This window comes from Hemicordylus capensis, chromosome 5 (assembly GCF_027244095.1).
Source record: "Hemicordylus capensis ecotype Gifberg chromosome 5, rHemCap1.1.pri, whole genome shotgun sequence".
In the NCBI taxonomy this organism is placed as follows: domain Eukaryota; kingdom Metazoa; phylum Chordata; class Lepidosauria; order Squamata; family Cordylidae; genus Hemicordylus; species Hemicordylus capensis.
Genome location: NC_069661.1, coordinates 1,135,037 through 1,155,802, shown reverse-complemented (window position 1 = coordinate 1,155,802; position 20,766 = coordinate 1,135,037). Strand labels below are relative to the sequence as shown.

Genomic DNA, 20,766 nt, shown 5'->3' with positions numbered 1-20,766 from the left:
TCCCCGTGGCGCTGCACGACTCCTGAATCAGCCCTTGGTGCCAGCAGCAAGAGGGCTGGCTTCTGCAGCAAAGCATGTGTGCTTGCTCAGTTTCAAACACAGCTCCCGCTGCTGGCTTGGAGGAGAGCAGGGAAATGGCACGGAAGCAGCAGCAGCAGCTGCCCAGGGAAACAGCAGCTGCACACAGTTCCGTTAAGGGGGAAAAGTTAAAACTAGGATTTCTCTTGGGAATCATAAGAACAGCCCGGCTGGATCAGGCCCAAGGAGGCCCATCTAGTCCAGCATCCCGTTTCACACAGATGCCTCTGAGACGCCCATGGGCCAGAGGCGGGGGCGTGCCCTCTCGTCTCCTGCTGCGACTCCCCTGCAACTGGTCCTTAGCAGCATCTTGCCTCCGAGGCTGGAGGTGGCCTGTAGCCCTCCGGCTAGTAGCCTATCAGGCCTCTGCTCACCTCACATGCAAGGTATGTTGCAGGTGACTCCTCTGCACAGCCCTGGAACTAGAAGGGACAGTGTGTGCCGAGCGGGCTGGGCAAGGTGGCCGCCCTCTCAGCAGGCCTGTGCCCACTGTCCAAATCAGGGGTGCACAAGTCAAATCCCCTGGTGGGCCGGAACCAACCATGACTTGGCAGGCAGGGGCCGAGGTAAATTTTCAGCACATTAAAATTATTAAAAATATTAATGAAAGCAATTATGAGCCTTTTGGAAGGGCGGTATAAAGTTTTTTATAATAATAATAATAACTGATGATGATGATGAAAGCAAGTATGAATGAGCCACAACCTGAGGAGGGAAGAGGAGGCTCCGAGCAACCCTTCCTCTTCCTCGTCCCCCATGTACGTTCAATGCCTTCAAAGGTCAGTTTTGAAAAGAGGTTGACCCCCACCAGGTCCCTGGGGCAAGGCAGCATTTTGCAACTTACCTCAAGCACCACAATACTTTGGCCCAGCCCTGGGGGCAAAAAAGTCCCCGCGGGCTGGATCCGGCCCCCGGGCCTTATGTTGTGCAGGCCTGGTCTAAATGCAGGAACATTTTGGGCCAGGGTCACCCACATTCTGCAAACTGAACAAATGGGGCACGTTTGCCTATATCTGCTTGCTAGCTGTGGGGAAGGGATGAGGGGCATTAGCCACCAGAAATCCTGCTTCACCCTGATCTCAAGGACTAGAAACTTGCTTTAAAAAAATAAGTGAAAGAGGAAACTCCCAGAGTACTTGATTTTGTTCCCAGAAGGACCACATTCTGGGCTTGTGGAAGACAACACAGCCGCTCTCTGAAGGTCCAAGTCAGTTAAGAGTGACTGAAACCTGGGGGAATTCTGCCACCTTTCAGTCAGAGCGCTCTCAGTTGTGAGAACTGTGAGGATTGGTCATGAACTGCAGCCAGGAGAGGAAACCCATAACAACTCCCCACCTCCTGCTCTGCCTGGGACGTTGCTGCCAGAAGCGTACCCCCCCCACCCCCACCCCTTCCCCTTGAGACAGGAGGGCTGAACAAGCCCCGCCTCTTCCTGTGCGGCAGGAAGGATCCCACCCCTGACTGGAGTCCAGAGACGTCCCAGGGCAACAGCCGACCTGCTCTGCGGCTCCCACACCTGCAAGTGCGCAGTCAGCTCTCTGTACTTCTTGATGGTCTGCTGGTAGTCGGCCACCGTCTCCTGCGCTGCCTCCACCCGCTTCTCTGCCTCGCGGACTCGTGCAGTTGCCATGTCCAGCTGCTCCCGCAGCTCCAGCTCCGTCTCCCTGGCGTTCTCCTGCAGCTCATCATTCATCTCGTTCATGGCTTCCTGGCAGGGCAGGAAGAAGAGAGGTCAGAATGGGAAGCAAGCAGGAGGGCCTTGAGGGCGCAGGCAGAGGTCGGGGCAATACCCTCCAGGCTCCGCTGGGACCATGTCAGGAGTTGGCGGGATGGAGACACCCCCACCGAGTAGACTCCCTCCCCTCCGTCCAGCACGCTCAGAGGAGGAGGGGGGAGGTTGGCCCCTCCCAGCCCTGCTGCACACAGAGATCCTCCAGCCGGGCATCCCTCACCAAGTCTCCGACCGTCTCTCGGAGCTCCCGGACCTTCTCCTCCAAATCCAGGTTCCTCTCAGTCAGCATCTCCACCATCTCTTCTGCACCCAGAGCAGCATCCACCTGGGAGACACACGGAGAAGCATGAGCGGAAGCATGGCCTCAAAGCAGCTGGGCTCAGGGCCTGGCCAGGGCAGCCACTGCCCCAGAGTGGAGGAATCCCTGCTGTGGCCAGCAGGTCAGGGGCTGGCCGGGCATCTGCATCTGCAGCAGGCAAACAAAACAGGTGGGTGGTTTCTGCTGAACCTGGGCTGTTTGCCCCTTGGTTCTTCCAGGTGGCGAAGGAGGGCTGGGTTCAAGCCAGTGCTGGAGAACATCCACAAAGGCCCCTCTCTCCAGCAACGCGGCCAGCGGACAGCCACTCGGGGAAGAGGCGGCTGCCACCTGGGCTGCCGCTGCCACCAACAGCTTCAACAGTGAACCTGCAGGCAGAGACTTGCGCTCTCTGCTCGTGTGCAGCGCTTAGCGCCCGACCACGAGGGCCACGGGCTCCCTCCCGGCTCCCCAATGAGAGCCAAGGGCCCGGGAGACACCCGCCCGGCCATGGGCTTCCCACCTGCTCCTTCAGCTCATCAATGGTCCTCTCCGCCTGCTTCAGCTCTTCCTGCAGCTTCTCCTTCTGCTGGCGCAGGGACTCCAGCTCCGAGTTCTTCTTCTCCATGTGCTTCTGAAGCTTCACATGCTCCTGCTTCTCCGAAGCAGACAGGTCCCGCATCCTGGCAGAGCAGAAGGGGGCTCAGGCTCACTCGGGCCGGGGTGGAGGGAAGCAGCCCTGCCCCCCTCCCCCCAGAACCTCCTCAGCCACCTGGGGAAAGGAGCTTCTTCTCCAGGACCTCCTCTTGCTTCCCCTTCAGGGCTGGGCTGGGCTGCAGGGTGCCCTGGGCCCAGGGAACAAGAGGTCCCTTGCCCTGCAGCTGGCATCCAGGGTGGCCCATGTGCCCAGGCGTTGGTGTAGGCCTGAACCAGACCGAAGCCATGTTACCTTCCATATAACCTGACTGTGTGAAGGGGGGCTTAGGGGATTCCTTATAAGAAGATGCTTTTCTGTGCCAAGGAGGGCCAGGAGACACTAGACAGGAAGGTGATGAGGTATTCACTTAAGTACATGCGCAGAAGTTAGCTGGAAATTTACAGAAAGTCCAGACAAAGGAAAGGGGCAGTACCTATGCATGTATGTTTGTGTATGTTTGGGGTCTTGGACTTGAGCGACAGCTGCCAAGACCTTTTGCTACTATAGAGCAAAATAAAGCCTTTTAAAGCCTTCTCGACTGGCGACGTGTTTGGCTAGCTGACCCAGAAAAGAACCTCCCTTTGTTGGGGTACAACAGGGTGGCTTGCCTACCTCACAAGGGCCTCCTTCAGCCGGGCGTTCTGCTCTTCAAGCTGCTTGACCTGGTAACTGGAGGCAGCCCCGTCTGAACCTAGAGAGAGACAGCGGCACCCTCTTCAGCATGCACAGCACGGGCAGGCCACTGGCTCCACAGTCATCTCGCCTGCCTGCCATGGGGCTGCCCAACAGGCTTGCAGCTCTGCTGGGTCCTAGAGGACAACCCTACCACACACACACACACACACACACACACACACACGTCCCGCCATCCCCACGGCTGGTCCCTCAGCACTTGCCTGGCTGCCTGCAGAGAACTGTGGGGGTCTCCAAGCAACAAGGCCGCAAACCAGCCCTGCTCTGCCAGCCCCCCATGTGCCACGGGGCTGATCCAGCCAGAGAGACACAAGGCAGGAGGGCAACAGCCACCCCACCCCCCACCCATGGGAAGGGCAGCCGGAACTCAAGGCAGCTTGGCTCTTGGAGGCAAGCAGGGCAGCCGTGTCCGTAAATGCCTGACTGGACAGCTGGGCCTCAAGGTACCAGCAGCCTCTGGCCCCCAAGCTGGGCTTCGCGCAGGACAGAGTGGCCTCCCCGTGGGTGGCCTGGAGACCGCCCAGAAGCAGGCAGGCCCCCCCCTCCCTCCCGCCCTCGCCCTCACCCTTCTCCTCGATCTCGTGCTTCAGGATCTCCAGGTCCATGGTGAGGTAGTCCGCCTTCTCCTTCAGGGAGTCCACCTCCTGCTGCAGCGACTCTGCCCGCTCCTCCGCCATCTCCTTGTCCAGAGTGGCCATCTCGATGGCGTCAGCCGTGTCCGCCATCTCCTCCATGTAGCGCTCCTTGGCCTCCAGGGCCTCCTTGGCTTCCTGGTTGGGGGAGGGCAGGGGAGAGGAGGCAGCCATGCTTCCTTAGCCAGAGGACCACCCTGGAAGATGCCCGGCGGGGGGGGGGGCTCCCTGCAGAGACCCCAGCTGGTAGTTGCCAGTGCCAGCTGATCCAGGATCTCAGGCTAGCGGGCTAAGGCAGAAGTGAGCCAGCCTCTTCAGAACAGACAAGGTCGCCTGAGCGAAAGTTCAGATTTGGGGGAGTCCCCGTGCTCTCTACTGAAAGGACTGCTATCAGGCGACAATGTTCTGAAGTGGGGGGGCATTCCCACTGAGCAGGCCTCAGGCCCGGGGACCCCCCCTCCATCACCCCCCCCACACACACACAGGATGCCCGCCGTGGCCTTCCCAGTTCCCAGAATTCTCTGCAGCCTCTTGCCCCAGCTCCCCACTGGCAGCTCACCTACCTTCTTGGCCTCCTTCAGGCGCTTCTGGAGCTCAGCCTGCTGTTCCTGCATTTTGCTCTTCCACTCCTGGACTTGCTCCAGCTGGATCTTGTACTTCTCCAGCTCCTTCAGCTTGGCCTTGTCCTCATTCCGCTTCATCTTGAGGGTTTCCAGTTTCTCCTCCAGGTCTCGCACCTGAGCACGCAAGTTCTCCTCCTCCTAGGAGGCAAAAAAACCAGTGTGAGGACTTGCCACAACGAGAAGCTGTGTGTCTCCAGGCAAAGCTCACAGGCCAGCCTGGTCCCCCCATGCAGCAGCCGGGGGGAGACAAACTCTTCTGCAGCCACTGGCAGATTATTCTACTCAGGACCTCCTACATCCATTCATGCAAGGATATCAGCTACGGGGCCGAAGCCACGCGCTCCCTGCAGGGCACAAGGAAGCCAGCTGCAATTCAGGGATGGCAACAGAGGAGAGAAATGAAGGAGAACTCCACACTTCCACATCTTCTGCATCATGTCCCAGTTTTCAAACAGTTCAGAGCAAGGAGTGTAGATGCAAAAAAGGGGGGAAGTAATGGGTACGGGAGGAAAATGGGCAGCAGGATCAAGAGCCATGGATTGCTAGCCATGGGGAGGGGGTGCACAGTTGTGCAAGTAACTGAAACACACACACACACACACCCAGGAGATTTACTCGGCATGATTTCAAACATCTCTTGGTGGCAAGAAACTTGTTCAATGGAAAAAAGGAAAATGGGAAAGTTCAGGATTCCACAGTGCCCCTCCTCCATCAGCCTGCAGACCCCAAGAATGAGGCTGCAGTGGGAGACCTTCACCCTTTGCCCCCTCCCTCCCCTCTCCTGTGGCTCACCCCAGTGGAAAGGCTCTCAGAAAGCAACAGCTGTGGGAGACCCCCAATCCAATCGGGACCATGGTGGGCACAAAGGGCACAAGCCCTGCCCACGGCCCCGGTCTGGATCAGGCCCTCAGGCAGGAGCAGAGAGTCCTAACCAGGTGGGGCGGGGGAGGCACCACTGCCTCTGGTTCCTGGAGCTCTGTTTGCCCCTCCCTCCAAGAGCTAGGCGGAAGCTGCAGCTGTGGGGCTGGGGACCAAAAGGGCCCCACTCCCTGCTGCCCACCTCAGGGGAGTGCAGGAGAGCCAGCACCTTCCCACAGGATGCTGGCAGGTGGCGGCAGCAAAAGAGTCCCCGAAGCCAGCCGGGGTGATGGTGTCTACTTACCTTGGTAGGTGACAGGATTGCGGGAGGTGCCACTGGAGAGGCCAGAGCTGGGGTCGGGACAACGGGGGCAGCCAGTGGGGTCTGCGCAGGCGTACTTGGCTCGCTGCTGCTCATCTCGCCAGCCGAGGCCGAGGCTGAGCCGGAGAGCCCTGCGGTGCCACTGGAGGCTGCTGAACTGGCAGTCCGGGTGGGCTGGAGGACAGCAACGGGGTGGGGGTGAGGAAGTCAGAAGGGCCTTGGCCTTCAGGGCACCTCCCAAGCAAGCCGAGTGGATCTCGGCGGCCACATCCCCAAGGGCTGAGCCTCACACAGGTGCTGCAAGAGCTTCAAAGCCCACAAGGCAGCCGGAGCGGCCTGGACGTCACCCAAGGGCCACGGGGAGGGCGTGCTGGACAAGGCGCTCCCCCCAGCCCACCCCCATGGAGGACGACAGGGCGGCCTGGAGCAGCGGGGAGGAGAGCGCTATAGGGCTTGGTGCTTGGGCTGCAGCAGGCCATCCTGTAGTGCCTCAAAGACTAGCAAAAGCGTTTCGTGGACTAGCAGAGGGAAGCCAGAGGGTGGTGGGGTGGGGGTGCACACATGTGTAGCCCAGCGCTCTCTATCATTCATAAGAGATCAGGAGTCCGAGGTGAGCAGCACGGTGGCCAGTTCTGCAGGCGACGCCCCATGATTCCCGGAGAGGAGAACCCCAGCAGGCCGTGAAGAGCTCCAAAGGGCTCCTTGTCCAAACTGGGTGGATGAGCAGCCACATGGCCAGTGAGCCTCCATGGGAGCCAGCACAAGCAAGGTCCACTGGAGCCAGGAAAACCAAGAAGAGTATCTGACTCCCCATGGTGAAGAGCTCAGTGGAAGTGCCGGCCCCACCTGCGGCAGCGCCCCGCGAGAAAAGGAGCGGGGAAGAGACAGCCTGGGTTGCAACCCCAGGACACAGCGCTCTGGCGTGGCTGCACTGAGCATACCAGACAAGGTCCTGCTTTCCTGAGCTCAGAAAAGAGAGCGTCGAACGGGGGGGGGGGGAGTACAGAGAAGGGCCACCGAAATGACTGGGGAGTGTGGGGTGGAAGCCCTTGCCCACGAGACAAGGCTCACACTTCTCAGGGCATTTCGTTTACCCAGAAAAACTGGCGCCAGGAGAAACGGCACGAGAGAGTTTTACGAGAGGATGATGCCCAAGTGGGAGGTGGTGGGCTTCCTCCCCCCGGACTGGCAAGACAGGCCACAGGGAGGCCTGCTTCACGTGGCCCAGCATTAATCCATGGAATCCACACAGCCCGAGGGCGACACGGTGAAAGAATCCAGTGGCGCTCGCAGGGAGGGCCTGCAGCTCAGGGGCCTGTTTCTGGCAGCTCCGGCTGTTCAGCCTCGGCAGTGAAGGACGTGCAGCTTCACGACACGGACGAGGAGGACGCGTGGCACGGCCCTGACCTCATCCGGACACTGATGAACAGGCCAGGCAAAGGGGAGCCTTTTCCCACAACAGGCATCATTAGGAGGTCGCATTCACTGCAAGCACCCGGTTTTAGAAGGGGACTGAATAGGGGAAACAGTTCTAACAGCAGCTGCAAGACAGCGAAATGAAACCTCCCTGTTCAGAAGCAGTGCCACTGAATGCCTGTTGTCCTGAGGGACAACAGAGGGGGCGGGCTGTCCCATCACGCCTCGGGACATCATTGGCCCTGGGAAAGAGGGTGCTGGAGTCAACGGCCGGGAGTCCAGGCTGGCAGGAGCAGTGGATTTTTTGAGAGCCCTGCAAGCAGGGAAGCGGCCAGTCATCCAGATGGCGGCTGCTGTGATGCCGCCAGAATGAGACCTGCCTCTAGCAGAGCTCCTGGAACCCCCCCCCCTCCCAAAAAGTGACGCTTCTGCGGCCCTAAGCACTGCCCTAACCCCCCATGCAATCCATCTCCATCAGGGCGGGGAGCAACTGCACAGCATGACTGGCCGTGCCCGGGACTCCAACGGAAACTTCACCCAAGCCACTGTTCTGAAAAGAGAGCAGGGACGGATTCTTCCAGGGCCCCGCTTAGCAAGCACCATGTGCCTGGAGAAGTCCGGAGCATGTCTTGCTACATAAGAGAGGACTGTGCCACACAGGAACATCGGAAGCTGCCTTATACCGAGTCAGACCCTTGGTCCATCTCGCTCAGGGTTGTCTACCCAGACTGGCAGCACCGGCTTCTCCCAGGTTGCCGGCAGGAGTCTCTCTCCCAGCCCTCTCTCGGAGATGCTGCTGCCAGGGCGGAGGGATCTTGGAACCGAGAGGCGCTTCCCAGAGCAGCTCTCACCCCCTGAGGGGACTCTCTTCCAGTGCTGCTCACACAGGTAGCCAACCATCTCGAGGGCCGTCCAGAGTCCTCCTGGCAGTGGCCCCTGGGCTCCGGAGCACCCCACCCGGAGGCCAGGCGGTTCCAGCAGCCTGCCTCCTCCCGCTGGATTTCAGTGCCTCACTTGCCATGCTGTCTTAATGTGAGGTTGTGAGCTGCGGTGGGCACATCTGGACAGAAAAGCAGCCTACACATAAGCAGGTGAAAACCTGGCTGCTGCTGCTGCTGCTGCTGCTGAAGGAGGTCACCGTCCAGCATAAGCTGCCCGGCAGGCATGGAAGCGAGGGGGCCGCTCAGCCCCTCCCCACAAGGAGGACGAGGCGGTGGAGCAGCTGCTGCCAGCCCAGGGGCCCCGCCTCAAGGCCTCCACCCCAGCCCAGCCCTCTTCAGCCCGGGGCTTTGCACCCGCCGGAGCAGAAGGCAGGCCAGCGTCTTGGGGGGAAGGGGGCTCTCAGGACTGGGGCTTGGTGGCAGGGAAGCCCCTTCTGCATTCCCCAGAGCTGCCCGGTGGCGGCGGCGGCGGCATCCACCAGTTCTCACCTTGGGCCGCCTGGTGGTGGTCTGGAGGCCGGTGGCAGCAGAAGGCAGAAGAGGAGAGAGAGTCACACAGGAGGAGGAGGAGGAGGAGGAGGAGGAGACAGCGACAGAGAGACAGAGAGAGGGAGACACCCCAGTGGTGGCAGCGGCAGCAGCACAGAACCAAGGCAGGAGAAAAACAAGACAGACAGGAGTGCAGTTAGTGCGTGTGGCAGCAGCCCATGAGCAACACATGTGCCCCCCCCCCCCCCGCCAAGGTGCCGGCTCACCCCGTGTGGCCCTCGCTGGGGGGCCTCTCCCCACCTCCGGAGCCACCCGCCAGGGAGGGGCAGCCCACCATGGTGCCTTCGCAGCCTCAGCAGACGGTGAAGCCCAGACACAGAGGACACCCCACCCCGCCCCGACAGCAGTGACCATTGCAGGGGGGGGGTCTCCGCTGAGAGTGGTGCAGGGATCCCGAAGCGCACTTCAGGAGAGAGAGACCCCGAGGTGGGCCCCTGGCAGCCCCCCTCCCCCTCCTTCTGGGCTCCGGGCCCAGCAGAGGGGCTCCGCTTCAGGCCAGGGTGCCAAGCAGACTCCACGGCGGTGTTGGCGGGGCCCCCGGATGACCTCAGAGCAAGGCCAGTTGGCCCAAGGAGCCTGGGGCGGCCACACTCTCCTTCCTGGACTGCCCCGGGGCCTCCAGGGAGCAGCTCCGCCCGCACGCCCTTGGGGCAGGACTGCCGCAGCGTGGATCCGGCCAGAGCTCTTCCTCCGACAGAGGCAAGGGCCGGAGGCGTGCAGGGAGCGGCTTCCTTGGCCCCATCCCGGGAAGTGGCCCTGCTCGGAGCAGCTCCTCCCCAGCCCCAGGCCTGGCTGCCCAAAGGCTTCCCTGGCAGCCGGGCCGGCACCTCCACACAGCCTCTGAAAGCAGCAGACAAAGCCTTCCTTGTCCGAGGATGGCCGCGGCTGCTGCTGCTGCTGCTGCTGCTGGGCCTCCTTCCGCCTCCCCCCCCCCCGGCGGTGCCGGCTCCAAGAGGGCCCCCTCCTGGCCAGGGACTGCCTGCATGCAGGTCATGACTCTGGTGACGGAGGGACCCCAGCTTGTCTTCGGAACGGAAGCGGACTCAGAAGTTTCCACGCTGGAGTGGAATAGGGTCTCTGGGACAGAGCGGAGCCTCACCAGAAAGCCCCCTAGGACGGACGGTCCAAAGAACACACCCCTCGCCCCTCTGGGCCCGCCTGGAAAGGGTGCCCCGCAGGCCAGCTCTCAGGGGCTGGGCTGGGCAGAGAGCAGGTCTCTTTTGCCCCACACCCCTCCCGCACAGAGCACTCCCTTTGCACGCAGACGGTTCAGGGCATTTCCCACAAAGCAGCTGGAGAAGGGGCCTCTCTCGGCCAGGGCCCCCGAGGAGCTGCTTCCTGGCCCCCTCTCCAGAGGCAGCCAAGGAGACGGGGCCCACTGGCTCCCTCCACTCAATGCAGCCTCCTGGCTTCCCGGGCTGTGGTTGGAGGGCAGCCAAGAGGGCCAGGAGCCGCGAAGCACTGGGGCGGCCAGGGCAGGCGGGCAGGAGGGAGCCAGGAGGGGGGCTCCCATCGGTCGTCTGCCCTGGGAAGCCGGAAGCAGGAAAGAGTTTGCCCTCACCCTGAGCCGAGAGACATTCCCCCTCAAGGGGGAGGCGAGGCAGAGCAAGGCCAGGCCCAAGGAGGCTTGGCCAGTGGAGAGCCCCCCCTTGCCAAGCAGAGGCACCCTGCTCCCTTGGGCACCTCCCGTGCAGGAGACTGCCACGGGGGGTCTTGCCCCAAATGCTCCGTGGGGAACACAAGGCCAATGGGCAGTGGGGGGGGGCGCAGAGATCCAGCCCGGGGAGCACCTGCTTCCAAGGCCTCAAACCCCGCTGTCTCCACGGAGCACCACACAGAAGCCTGGCAGGTCCTTCTGGGCCCCCAGGGCCCTTGCCATGGGATGGGGGGAGGCCCTGACAAGGAGCAGCTGGAGACTCTCCTGCTCTGGCGGCCGCTGCCCTGCACCCCACACGGCTGGCGGGGGCCGGGCTTTCCCCCTCCCCAAGCAGGGGGCAGCACGGGCGACCCTCCAGCCTGGAATGTGGCGTGAGTGGGGGCTTTGCTCTTCAAGCTCTGCTGCACAATGCCAGCCTCTAGATATTGGGTGCCATGGCGGAAGTTGCCCAAAGGCCTCACAGCCCAGGGCTGGAGCTGAGCCCAGGGCCAGCCCCACCCCAGCCTGCAACAGGGAACTCTTACAAGAGGCAGCTCCGGGGGCTGCACTGGGCAACTGGCAAGGCCCCGCCTGCGCGGCTGCCCAGAGACAGGCGGAGAGGCCATGGCCGTGCCTGCCCCACAGCAGGCCTCGCCAGGAACAAGCAAGCCCTCCCCTCCACCCCCACCCCCCGGGGCCGGCTGCAGCCATCTCCTTTACCCCACTGCGTCCTATGCTGAGGAGGCCCAGGAGGCCACTCCCCCGCGAAAGCAACCAAGAACTGCTGCAGCCCCTCCAGCCGGAGCCCCCTGAGGGCAGATGCCCTTGGGGGCTTACCCAGGCCTCGCCTGCCGGACTCCAGCCCCACCGCTGGCAACAGCCGAGGACCTGTCCCAAGCAACCGCTCGCCTGAGCCCCACCAGGCAAAGCCATCTGCCCTAGAAGAGGGAGGGCTGGGCCACCCAAGAGGAACATCTTCCTCAGCCTCTGGCCCGCGGGGGAAAGTGCACGGCCCAGACCTAGCAGTACCAATCCCTATCAGACCGGTGGTGGGATTCACTCTCCGTGACAGGTTCATGGAAAGCCAGTTCCAAGCAGGCAGAAACAGCATTCCGTTGAGCCTTTCCCAGAGGGGACCACACCACGTCACTTCAGATGGCAGGTTACGCTTCCCTAGATTGGGGGGGGGGGCAGAAATCAGCCTCCAGAGGGAGTCTTCCCAAGTGTCAGCCCCACAGAGGCACGTGGCGGGCCCCGACAGCCAAGACGAAGTGGCCAGTCAAGGGGACCCAGTTGAGAAGAAGAGGGAGCCCACTCTAATGGGTGCCCCACTCCTCCCGGGCATCTTGCCCACCTGGAACAGGCAGCCATGCCTAGAGACACAAGGGCTTGCATGCATCAGCAGGAACGTGGCTCTGGATCTCGGCTCTTCCAGGCAGCCATTGCTCTAGGGCCATCCCAGGGTCTGCCCTGGCCAAGCCTGTGGGCCTAAACTCCGCCCTACTGTTCAGCCCCGCTGACTGAACCGCAGCTCTTGCCCTACTGTGCCCGGGGTAGGACTGCCCAGCGCGGGCCTCCAAGGCAGCCCAAGGCCTTGCAACCCGCAGCCTTCTTCCAGGGGCTGCCATCCCACACAGAAAGGGCGCAGGCACCTGCCCAGACACCACAGCCAGCATCACCACCATCCTCCCCCCTGCCCAGGAAGCCGCCTGTCAGAGCAGCCCAGCCACCGCCAGTGAGTGCAGGTTCCTGGACCTGGCCAGAGGGGACCTGATCTCAGGCACGTGAGGGCACAGAGTTCTTCCAGCCGGGCTTGAGGAGCCTCTTTGACAAGAGTCAACAGGCCAAGGCAGCAGCAGCAAGACCCCACCGGCCCATCTGGCCAGGCACGGCAGCTGGAACCGTACATCACACCAATTGCCCGTCACAGCAGCCAGACTCTGCAGGGCGCCCACTGCGGCAGGAGCCCGGCACACTTGCCCCTGAACTGCCAGCATGGGCCACCTTGGCCACGGAAGCTGCCGCCACTCCACAGCCCGGCAAGTGGACTGGCAAACTTGGAAGTGGCAGAGCTGCAAGCCACCAAGCAGAATGCCCGTTGGAGCGGGCTGAGTTCCCGACAGCAAATGCGGAACGCTAGGAGCAGAGGAGGAGGAGGAGGATGAAAATGGCCGATCAGGCAGCCTCACTGCCGGAGAGAGGAGGCAGAGAGGGCGGCAGCAGCAAATGTGCAACTTTTCCCGAGCAGGAGCAGGGCATCTCCCCACCCCTTGACAGCAGCCTGCCTGGCCCCCTCCGAGGCGCAAAGGCGCTGCATGCAACCACAGGGGAGATGAAGAAGGCAGGGCTCGGACGGAGGGGGCCGGCGGGGATGGAAATGCAAGCACGTCGCTTTCGGGTCAAGCATCTCAGCCCCCCCCCGCCAGCCCTGCTCCTGCCACACTCCCAGCCCAGCTCGCCTGCTGCAGCCGCCAGCTCAAGGGAGGGAGACTCCGGCGCGGAAGGAGCCCCTTTCGCCCGGGCCAAGCAAACGCGCCTGAGCAGCAAGAGCCGCGCGCCCATCAGACTGTACCTTCCGTGTGGCTGCGGCCTGCTTCATGGTTGCAGGAGAGAGAAGAGAAGAGGAGGAGGAGGAGGAGGCAGAGAGCAGAGGGGGAGAAAGAGGCAGACAGGAGGTTAGACCCGGCAGTCACAACAATGCAGCAGCAGCAGCAGCAGCAACCCCAGCACCGCCTGCCCTGGGAAGCCAGCAAATGGCTGCAGCTCCGTCGTCGCTGCCTTCTCGCCGCTGTCCTCTGACCCACGGCGCCAGCCGCAGCTCCTCCGCCTGGCCCCCTGGCTGATCAGCGGGGCTCTAGAGCCCGGGAGCTTCCCAGCCGCCGCCGCCGGGCATCCCTTCGCTAGGGCTGGCCTCCAACCACCGCCCCAGCTGCTCATGACATCACCGCTCCCGGATCTTCCCCTCCCTCCGCCAAGTCCCTGGCAGGCAGGCAGGCGGGCAGGAGGGCTCCTCCGAGGACCCAGAAGCTGCCACGCCAGGGACGGAGGGAGGAGGACACCTCTTCTTCTTCTTCTTCTTCCTCTTTGGCAGAGGGAGGCGGGCGGAGGCAGGGAGGAGGCTACGCGCCACTGCCACTGAGGGGCCTGCCAGAGCAGCGCCTCGTCACTTAGCAACGCCTTCAGCTCAGCTGGCTGCCCGGCTAATTAGGAGGCTTCTTTGCAGCTCCCTCTCCCCCCCCCCCGCCCCCCGCAGCAAGCAGATGGGCCTGGCGGAGTCTCCATGCCCAGCTACTAGCGCAGCCCAGGAGGCAGGTGCCATGCTCTCCGGGGTCCCCGGCGCTCCTGCTCCCGGGACAAGGACAGAACTGCCCTCCTCCACTCTGAAGAGACTAAGCCTCCAAGCCCAGCAGGATCGTGTGCAGAAAGACCCAAGCGGTGAACCGGCACACCCAGCAAAGGAGCCCAGAATTCAAGAGGACAGGGGTGCTTTCTGGAGACCAGAGCTGTGTGGCTGCCACAGAATCCCAATCCAGTCCATGTTGCTGGACCCTGATCTACCCGGGAGCGAGCTCCATGGAAGGACCAGCCGGCTAGCTTCCCTGCCACAACCAGGTCTCTGGACAGGAGACCTGCCTCAAAGGGCAGCGCCAGTGCCGCTCTGGAAACTGAGCTGCAAGAGTGTACGATCCCGACAGCCAGAGAGGTGGGTTTTCCAGAAAATTTTGAATTTTCCAGGAAACTTCCCCAAGCAAGTTTTCACTTTCATTTGCATAAAGTTTGCAGCCCGACCCCTCAAAAAAGTTACCATAGAAATATTCCTGATGCCCTAAATAGACTGACCTGACATATTATCTGACCTATTCACAAAGTTAAAAACAACAACACAGACATCCACCATACTAATTATCCCTGGCTGTATCTCAAATGTTTTTCAAATAACTGAGTCAAAATTTTAGAAATAAAAAAATTTCCATGGGAAAATAAACTGGAATTTTTTCTGGAAATGTTCCACCCTACATCTCTGCTCATATCTATGAACTGAGTGTGGGGTTTGCTACAAATCATGAACTGAATTAATGAGAATTAGCACTTCTGCACCTCAAGGTAAAGAAATCTGGTGGCGTACAAGTCATTAATTTGTTAGATTTTTAATTTTCAGTACTTTGAAAATATTTTGCTTTTCTGGAGACATCCCTTTGCTTGAGGGTGGGAGGAGATCATGGCCCTTTCTGCCCCGCCCCACCCCCAGCCAGACCCTTGCAAGCACCACAACAGACAAAAGCACACTCAGACGTGCAGAAGGGTTCCAGCCAGCCACTGGGGGCCGAGCCCAGCAGAAAGCCTGCATGCAAACCTAGTTTCACAATGACCCCCAGGAGGAGGAGACCTCAAGCTCCCAGTCCTTGGAGATTCTTTAAAGGACCCCCCAAAAGCCCTGCATGGGGGGGGGCGTTTACCAAAGGGCACTGGGGCCTAGATCTGCACACAGACCCTTAGACTGGTTGGCCTCGTAACGTTTGCTCCAGACCTGCACCCTTCTCACCTCCACCCCGCAATCCAGTCTCCTTACTCAGCCTTCACACTCTTCCTTGCCCTGGTCTGGAACTGTCTGCAGGAGCATCACCTGTGACTCACCCCCAAGCAGGAGAGAGATGCTGGTTCTGGGGCTCAAGTTGCTTTGGCATTTTGGAACATTTAAGGGCGCGCAGGGAATGGGTGCTTAACGAATCCATTGGCGGGGGGGGGGGGGGGCTGGCAGGGAAGAAAAGGAACACAACCCTTAACTTTAGAAAGTGAAACCTAAAAGCAGACCAGAAGCCATAATAACTGGGCCCCCAGTGGCTGGAAGTCCTGATTGTGTCCACTCTTACCCTGCCAATAAGAAACATGTACAAGCCCAATTCTGTGCTACAAAGCTTCACTGTGAGCTTTTGTACACAGTTTGCTGCATCTGCCAGTCCTGGTGGAAGAGAGCAGGAAGCCTCCCCACACCTTGCATCCTCTGTCTTTGAACCTTTCCGGCTAACGCCCAGCCTTTTCAAGCGGAAGTTTGCAGAATGCTGAAACTTGCTCCAATCCCTCAGAACTGCTCCAGAGTTTAGATCCTCTGGAACCCTCGGAATTTGGTTTGTCCATCTTGTCTTCCCCAGTGAAGTGTGGAGTCCAACCTCTCCGCTCCCCCCCGGGGCAGCTGGTCCGAATGGGCCAGGGGAGCACCCAAGGAGCCAGCGGGGGTGGCTCCTCTCTCTCCCGCTGCTCCCAGAGCCGTGCCGGCTGCAGGCCGGCCAGTCGCCCCAGCCTGGCCTATCACCGGCTGCAGTGGCGGGAAGTGGGCTGGATCAGAAGGGAAAGGGCCGTTTGGGAGCATGTGCCCCAGATTTATGAGCTATCCTAAAGGCGGCTTATATTTGAATCTTATCCGTCAGCTTGACCCCAAAGCTCTCTCCTTAGACGGGTTCACACACGTGCACACAGACATCCTCTTGCAGGAGGAAGAAACCCCGTTCGGGTGAGTTCTGGAGGGGGTCTCTAGTCAGAAAAGCCAGTTTGCTGAGCTGGGAGACGAGCACCGGCAGGCCGTGTGCTGGTCCTTCCACCCCTCCAGGCCTGGGCAAGGCCTCAAGAAGAGTCATTTCTGGCTGCCCAAAGTGGAATCCGATCCTCCCAGAGAGAGCAGAACAGAGCCAAGCAAGAGCAGCGGCCCTTCAGACTGGACTGCTAATTCATGCTAAGGGCCAGGGGCTGGTGGCAAGCTGGCTCGACTGTCCTCTGGCTTGGCGATCTTGAACACAAGATGGCACATGAGTCTGGATGAAGAGGTGCTCTGAGGCAGCACAGCCAGGCCAAGCCAGCCAGCCCCGAGATGGCGACAGCCCCGCCGTAACCAGAGGGAGAAAAAGAGAACTCTCCCCCCCCCCCCGCCGAAAAGCAGCTGCCACCCCGTTGGAGAGCGACTGTGGGTGCTTCCCAGGGAGGGCCCTTCCGGAAGGATGGACCGCAGCTGCCTGAGCAGGAGGGCCACCCCCGCACAGGGCCAGCAGGCCAGGCCGGTCCTGCCAGCCGCAGCTACACAGGGCGAGACCCGGCAAGAGGAAGCGCCACCCCCCAAGCGCGAGAGGTGGCCTTCCGGCCTCCTCCACGGCTGCCACAATGCCCTGGCAAGGGTCACGGAGTCGCAGCCCTTGCCGGAGAGGCCAGAAGCCCAGCAGGGAGACGCGGCTGCAGGAGACCCTGGCGGGGGGCCTGCCTTGCCGCTAGCAGAGCAGCCCAGTCCAAGGCAGGAGCCAGGGCAGGCAGGCAGCCACCCTCTCCTTCCAGAGACTTCTGGGGCAAAGGAAGCCTGCATTTGGGAGGAGGACATCTGGGCAAAAGAAGGCCTGCTTCTTTTCCACCGTCTCTTTGGCCCACAGGGCACTGAAGACCACTGGGGAAATCAATTCGGCACCCCCAGCCCGATCCGGGAGACTTGCACACAAGAATTAAGGGTCCTTGTCCTTGCTTTCATAACCAAGGGGGGCGGCGGGGGCGGCCTGAGAAGCCTCGGGATCCTGTGCTCATGCCGGCTTCCGCGTGGGCAGGGCTGACAGAGCGGCCTCCCCAAGGGCAGCGGCTGCCAAGAGCTCCTGCCCCCCTGCCCAAGGCATTCCGAGGCGGCCTTCGCATCAGTGGGAGCCAGGGCGTGCTTCCAGCGGCAGTGAGAGTGGAGGGGGACCCTTGGCCTCCCCAGCTGACTGGGCAGGAGCCATTCCGGGGGACCCCTCTCCCCAGCCTCCGAGGGCCTCCTGGCTGTGCCTGCTGCTCAGGGGAAGAGGGAGTCCTGGGTGGGCTGATGTGGGGCTCAGAAACAAACCACCTTTGCAGGCCATTTGCTCCTCCCCAGAACTGGCCAATCCCCCGCAAGGAGGAGCCCAATTCCTGCCAGGCTCCCTTCGCCTCAGCCCGCCCGGCCTCCGCCCTGGGCCCTTCAGACAGAGGGCAGGGCCACTCACGGCATATGCAGACGCCAGCCTCACTGGGGCTGCCACGCAACTGCCTTCTAGCTGCTGGAGGCCCACCCGCCCACCCCCGGCTCCCTCCCCTCGGCGGCAGAGAGAGGCCCCCACGTCGCCCTGGGGAGGAAGCGGCTCAGGAGCCAGATGGCGGGGGGGAGGGTCCACGGGCTGGGCCACGGAGAAGCCGCCGGGAGGGCCTCTGGGTGGCCCGAGCCCTGGGAGCAGGAGGGCCATCTGTCACCAGGACGCAGCCCAGCAGGAGGGAGCCCGTGCCCGGCTTAGCAGCTGCAAAGAGCCCCCTAATCCCATCAGCGAGGATTGCCCTCCCGTCACCTCCGGCTGCCCTGCACCCAGCTCTGCTTGGGAACAGCGAGTCCTGTCGGCACACCAGCCTGGGGCCGAGCCAAGCGCCCCCGGGGCCACCCCCCCCCGCCCCGGTTTTCGTGGGCAGTCGGGGGGGGGCTGGCGTCAGAGAGCTCACGCCCAGCTGCCCAGGCAGAGGGCAAGGATCCAGGGACGGAGCCCGCCAGCCTGAGCGCCGCCGACACTCCTCCTCCTCCTCCTCCACCATGAGCCAGGAGGAGCAGCTGCCTCCCCCGGGCCTTGGGCTCCCTGGCCGGCCACAGGCTCACAGCCCCTCCACTCACAAGCCGGGAGCCATTATCGCCAGCTGCTGCAAGCTGAGGCCTGCAGCCCCGAGACAAACAGGCAGGCAAGTCCCCACAGGCTCCGGCGGGCGGCCGCCACTGTGGACCGGCAGGGCTGGGTCTGTGCTCGGGGGGCTCATGCAAAGCAGCAGGGAGGCCGGGAGGGGGCGGGCCGCAGGGCACATGCAGGGCAGGAGGCACCAAGCCATGCAGCAGAGGGAAGGGGCCACGCCGCGGGCTCCGGCTGCCTGCCCCTCCGGGCCCTGGTCGGGGCTTTTCGAGCCGGATGTCTGGTGGAGTCGCCGGGGCTGCACAGGCCACCCTGCCGAGGAGGAAAGAGGTAAGGTCCTTCTAGTCCCGGCCGGGCTGGGCCCTTTCCCTCTCCTCAGAGGGCCGGAGGACCAGACTGCGGGAGAGCGAAGCGGATGAGCCGCGATCAGCCGGCCCAACGGGGGTGGGGGCCGTGCGCGGCTCAGTTCCCTGCTCTAAATGCTGCCCTCCAGAAGGCGCTCTTAGCTTCACGGGGCCGGGGGAGCTTCTGGGAAAGCTATTCTGACCTGGAAAGCCGTGGGGGCGGAAAGGGTTGATGCCTCTCCCCAGCCCCACAGCCCCACCCAAAGTCAGAGCCAGCTGGGCTTGCATAGGCTTGCTGATGCTTTGAAGGGGTGCAGGTGTCAGCAGCAGCCGCTCAGCCTAAGGGGGGCGGGGGGGGCACAGGAGGCACACAGCTGCCCCGGCTTCCCAGAGCTCCACCTGCCCCGTTAACGGCACAGCTCTCCCCGCCAAAAGGCTCGCCTGCAGGCCGTGTGGCTCTTGCTTCCGCTGCAGCCAGGGCGGAGAGGAGCCCACGGAGCTCCTCTGGGAAGCCGGGGCAGCAGCTGCGCCTCCTCGAGCCCACCCACGCCCCGTCTCCTCAGGATGAGCCGCTCCGATGTGGCAGGGGCCGGATCCCAGGGTCCTTGGGCCCGATGAGCTGGGCTGCCGCAGGGCTGCCTTGACAGAGCCATGGCGTTTCCGCTCATCCTCCCTGCTGACGAGGCGGCTGCCTGGTTCCCTCCCGGGGCTGTGGGCCAATGCAAAGATGGCTGTTCCGCCAGAGGCGCTTCCTTCCCGGAGCAAGCAGGGCTGATGGTGCAGGCAGTTTGCAGGAGGCACGCACAGAGACAGCACTGCGCGCGAGGGGCGGGGCGGGAGGGGACTCCCCCAGACCTCGGAGGCCAGACACACAGAGCCTTGGGGCCAGACCCACCTCAGGCCCCAACAGCCACGGCGTCCACATCCCTAGTCAGAGGGTTCTTCTGCTGGGTCACCTCGGCTCTGGGGATTCTGTACCGAAGAATCCTCCAGGGGTTTAAAGCGAAGCCAGTGCTTGATGGCCAAGGATCAAGAACTGCCCGTTTTGCCTCTCCCAAGGAACAGGGCTGTGATCAGGAGCAGGGGGGCGGGGGCGGGGGCGGGGGGGTTATGTTGCAAGGGACTGGAAGACAAGGCAAAGCAGCAGCCTCGGGCCCTGGGAGGGGTGCCTCGCTCATTGATTCTGGACACCAAACGGGCAGGATTCCAGCACTGCTTTGCCATGCTGCCAGAAACCGACACGGGAGCAAATCGGAGAGGTAGCAAGCAGCAGTGCTGGTGCAGAAGCCACAGGCAGGCTGGCCAGGACCAAACCCAGGCGGCAGCGTTCCACAGCAGGGAGCACTCGAGCGCGCAACGTCCAGCTGCTGGAAGACAAGGAGCCTGGCTGTGGGGCCTCCAAGTGTCCCGCGTCCCCTTGACCCGGGTGCTGGCAAAGGGAGCCCAGCTGCATGCAAAAGGGAGGCATGCGTGTGTGCAAGGAGGCTGTGACAGCCGCGGGCCAAGCCGCTTTCAGAAGCGAGTCATGCGCAGGAAGGGACTCTGCCCAAAGAACAAAGAGGCACCACCTTTTTAGGCTTCACTCCACGCTGCATGGAAAGAGGACAAAAGGTCAGACGGTTAGTGGGGACTCTGAACACAAACAGGGGCCACACTGCAGGCTGTGCGCTGCCCCAAGGAAAGGCTCCCTCGGGGGCGGGGAGGCAGCCAGGAGAGCTCTGTTGCCAGCCCAGCCTTGCAAGAGAGAGGGCGCCCGGATGGCTCAGAATGGCCCACGGTGGGTGTCCTCCCCGCCCCTGCCCCCCATGGACCTTGACGGGACAAGGCAGTTGGCCCAGTACCCAGGAAGTGGCATTGGCCCCCAGAATGTGGCTAGCCAGCGGTGATGGTGGCCGCGGTCAGCAAGGCCAGCCAAGACGTGCGAGTCTCCCCACTGCTGCGCTCCAGGAGGACGACTCTGGGCCCCATGCTCGGCAGCAACGGTGCACTCCTGTCAAGGGGTGTACCGAAGGCAGGCTGAGACCCAATCCAGGGACAGGTCCGTCACATTCAACCCCACCGCTGAGAGAGGAACTGTCATGTATCAAAAGAGGGATAGGTCGGTATTTGTACACCCGTGCCTAAAAACATAGACTCGGAAGTGAGAGCAAGCCCATCCTTGTCCCCAAACATGAAATGCTGCCCCCCTAGAATGCCGCCTTCCCTCGCAAAGCAGAGCCCCGATGGCACAAGGCCACACAGACGCAGCGCACTGCCCGGGGAACTCGCTCCTTGAGCGCGAGGAGCGCAGCCGTGAGCCCG

The 20,766-nt window shown here is 62.3% G+C and overlaps 1 protein-coding gene across 8 annotated transcripts in view; it reads right to left on the bottom strand.

Annotated features, from left to right (window-relative positions):
- The window catches only part of DCTN1 (dynactin subunit 1), a 70,688-nt gene that overhangs the window by 12,076 nt on the left and 37,846 nt on the right, over positions 1-20,766 (bottom strand). For 3 of the 8 annotated variants that reach the window (XM_053254554.1, XM_053254558.1, XM_053254552.1), the window contains exons 5-14: positions 20,034-20,054; positions 13,045-13,065; positions 8,777-8,797; positions 5,913-6,104; positions 4,691-4,888; positions 4,061-4,265; positions 3,415-3,493; positions 2,629-2,788; positions 2,031-2,135; positions 1,595-1,786 (exon numbers count right to left, since the gene is read on the bottom strand). In XM_053254554.1, the coding sequence (XP_053110529.1) occupies positions 1,595-1,786; positions 2,031-2,135; positions 2,629-2,788; positions 3,415-3,493; positions 4,061-4,265; positions 4,691-4,888; positions 5,913-6,104; positions 8,777-8,797; positions 13,045-13,065; positions 20,034-20,054 (1,194 nt within the window). Of the gene's footprint in view, positions 1-1,594; positions 1,787-2,030; positions 2,136-2,628; positions 2,789-3,414; positions 3,494-4,060; positions 4,266-4,690; positions 4,889-5,912; positions 6,105-8,776; positions 8,798-13,044; positions 13,691-20,033; positions 20,055-20,766 lie in introns of those variants that run through there. The other 5 variants (XM_053254555.1, XM_053254556.1, XM_053254559.1 and 2 more) reach the window with 4 other exon arrangements.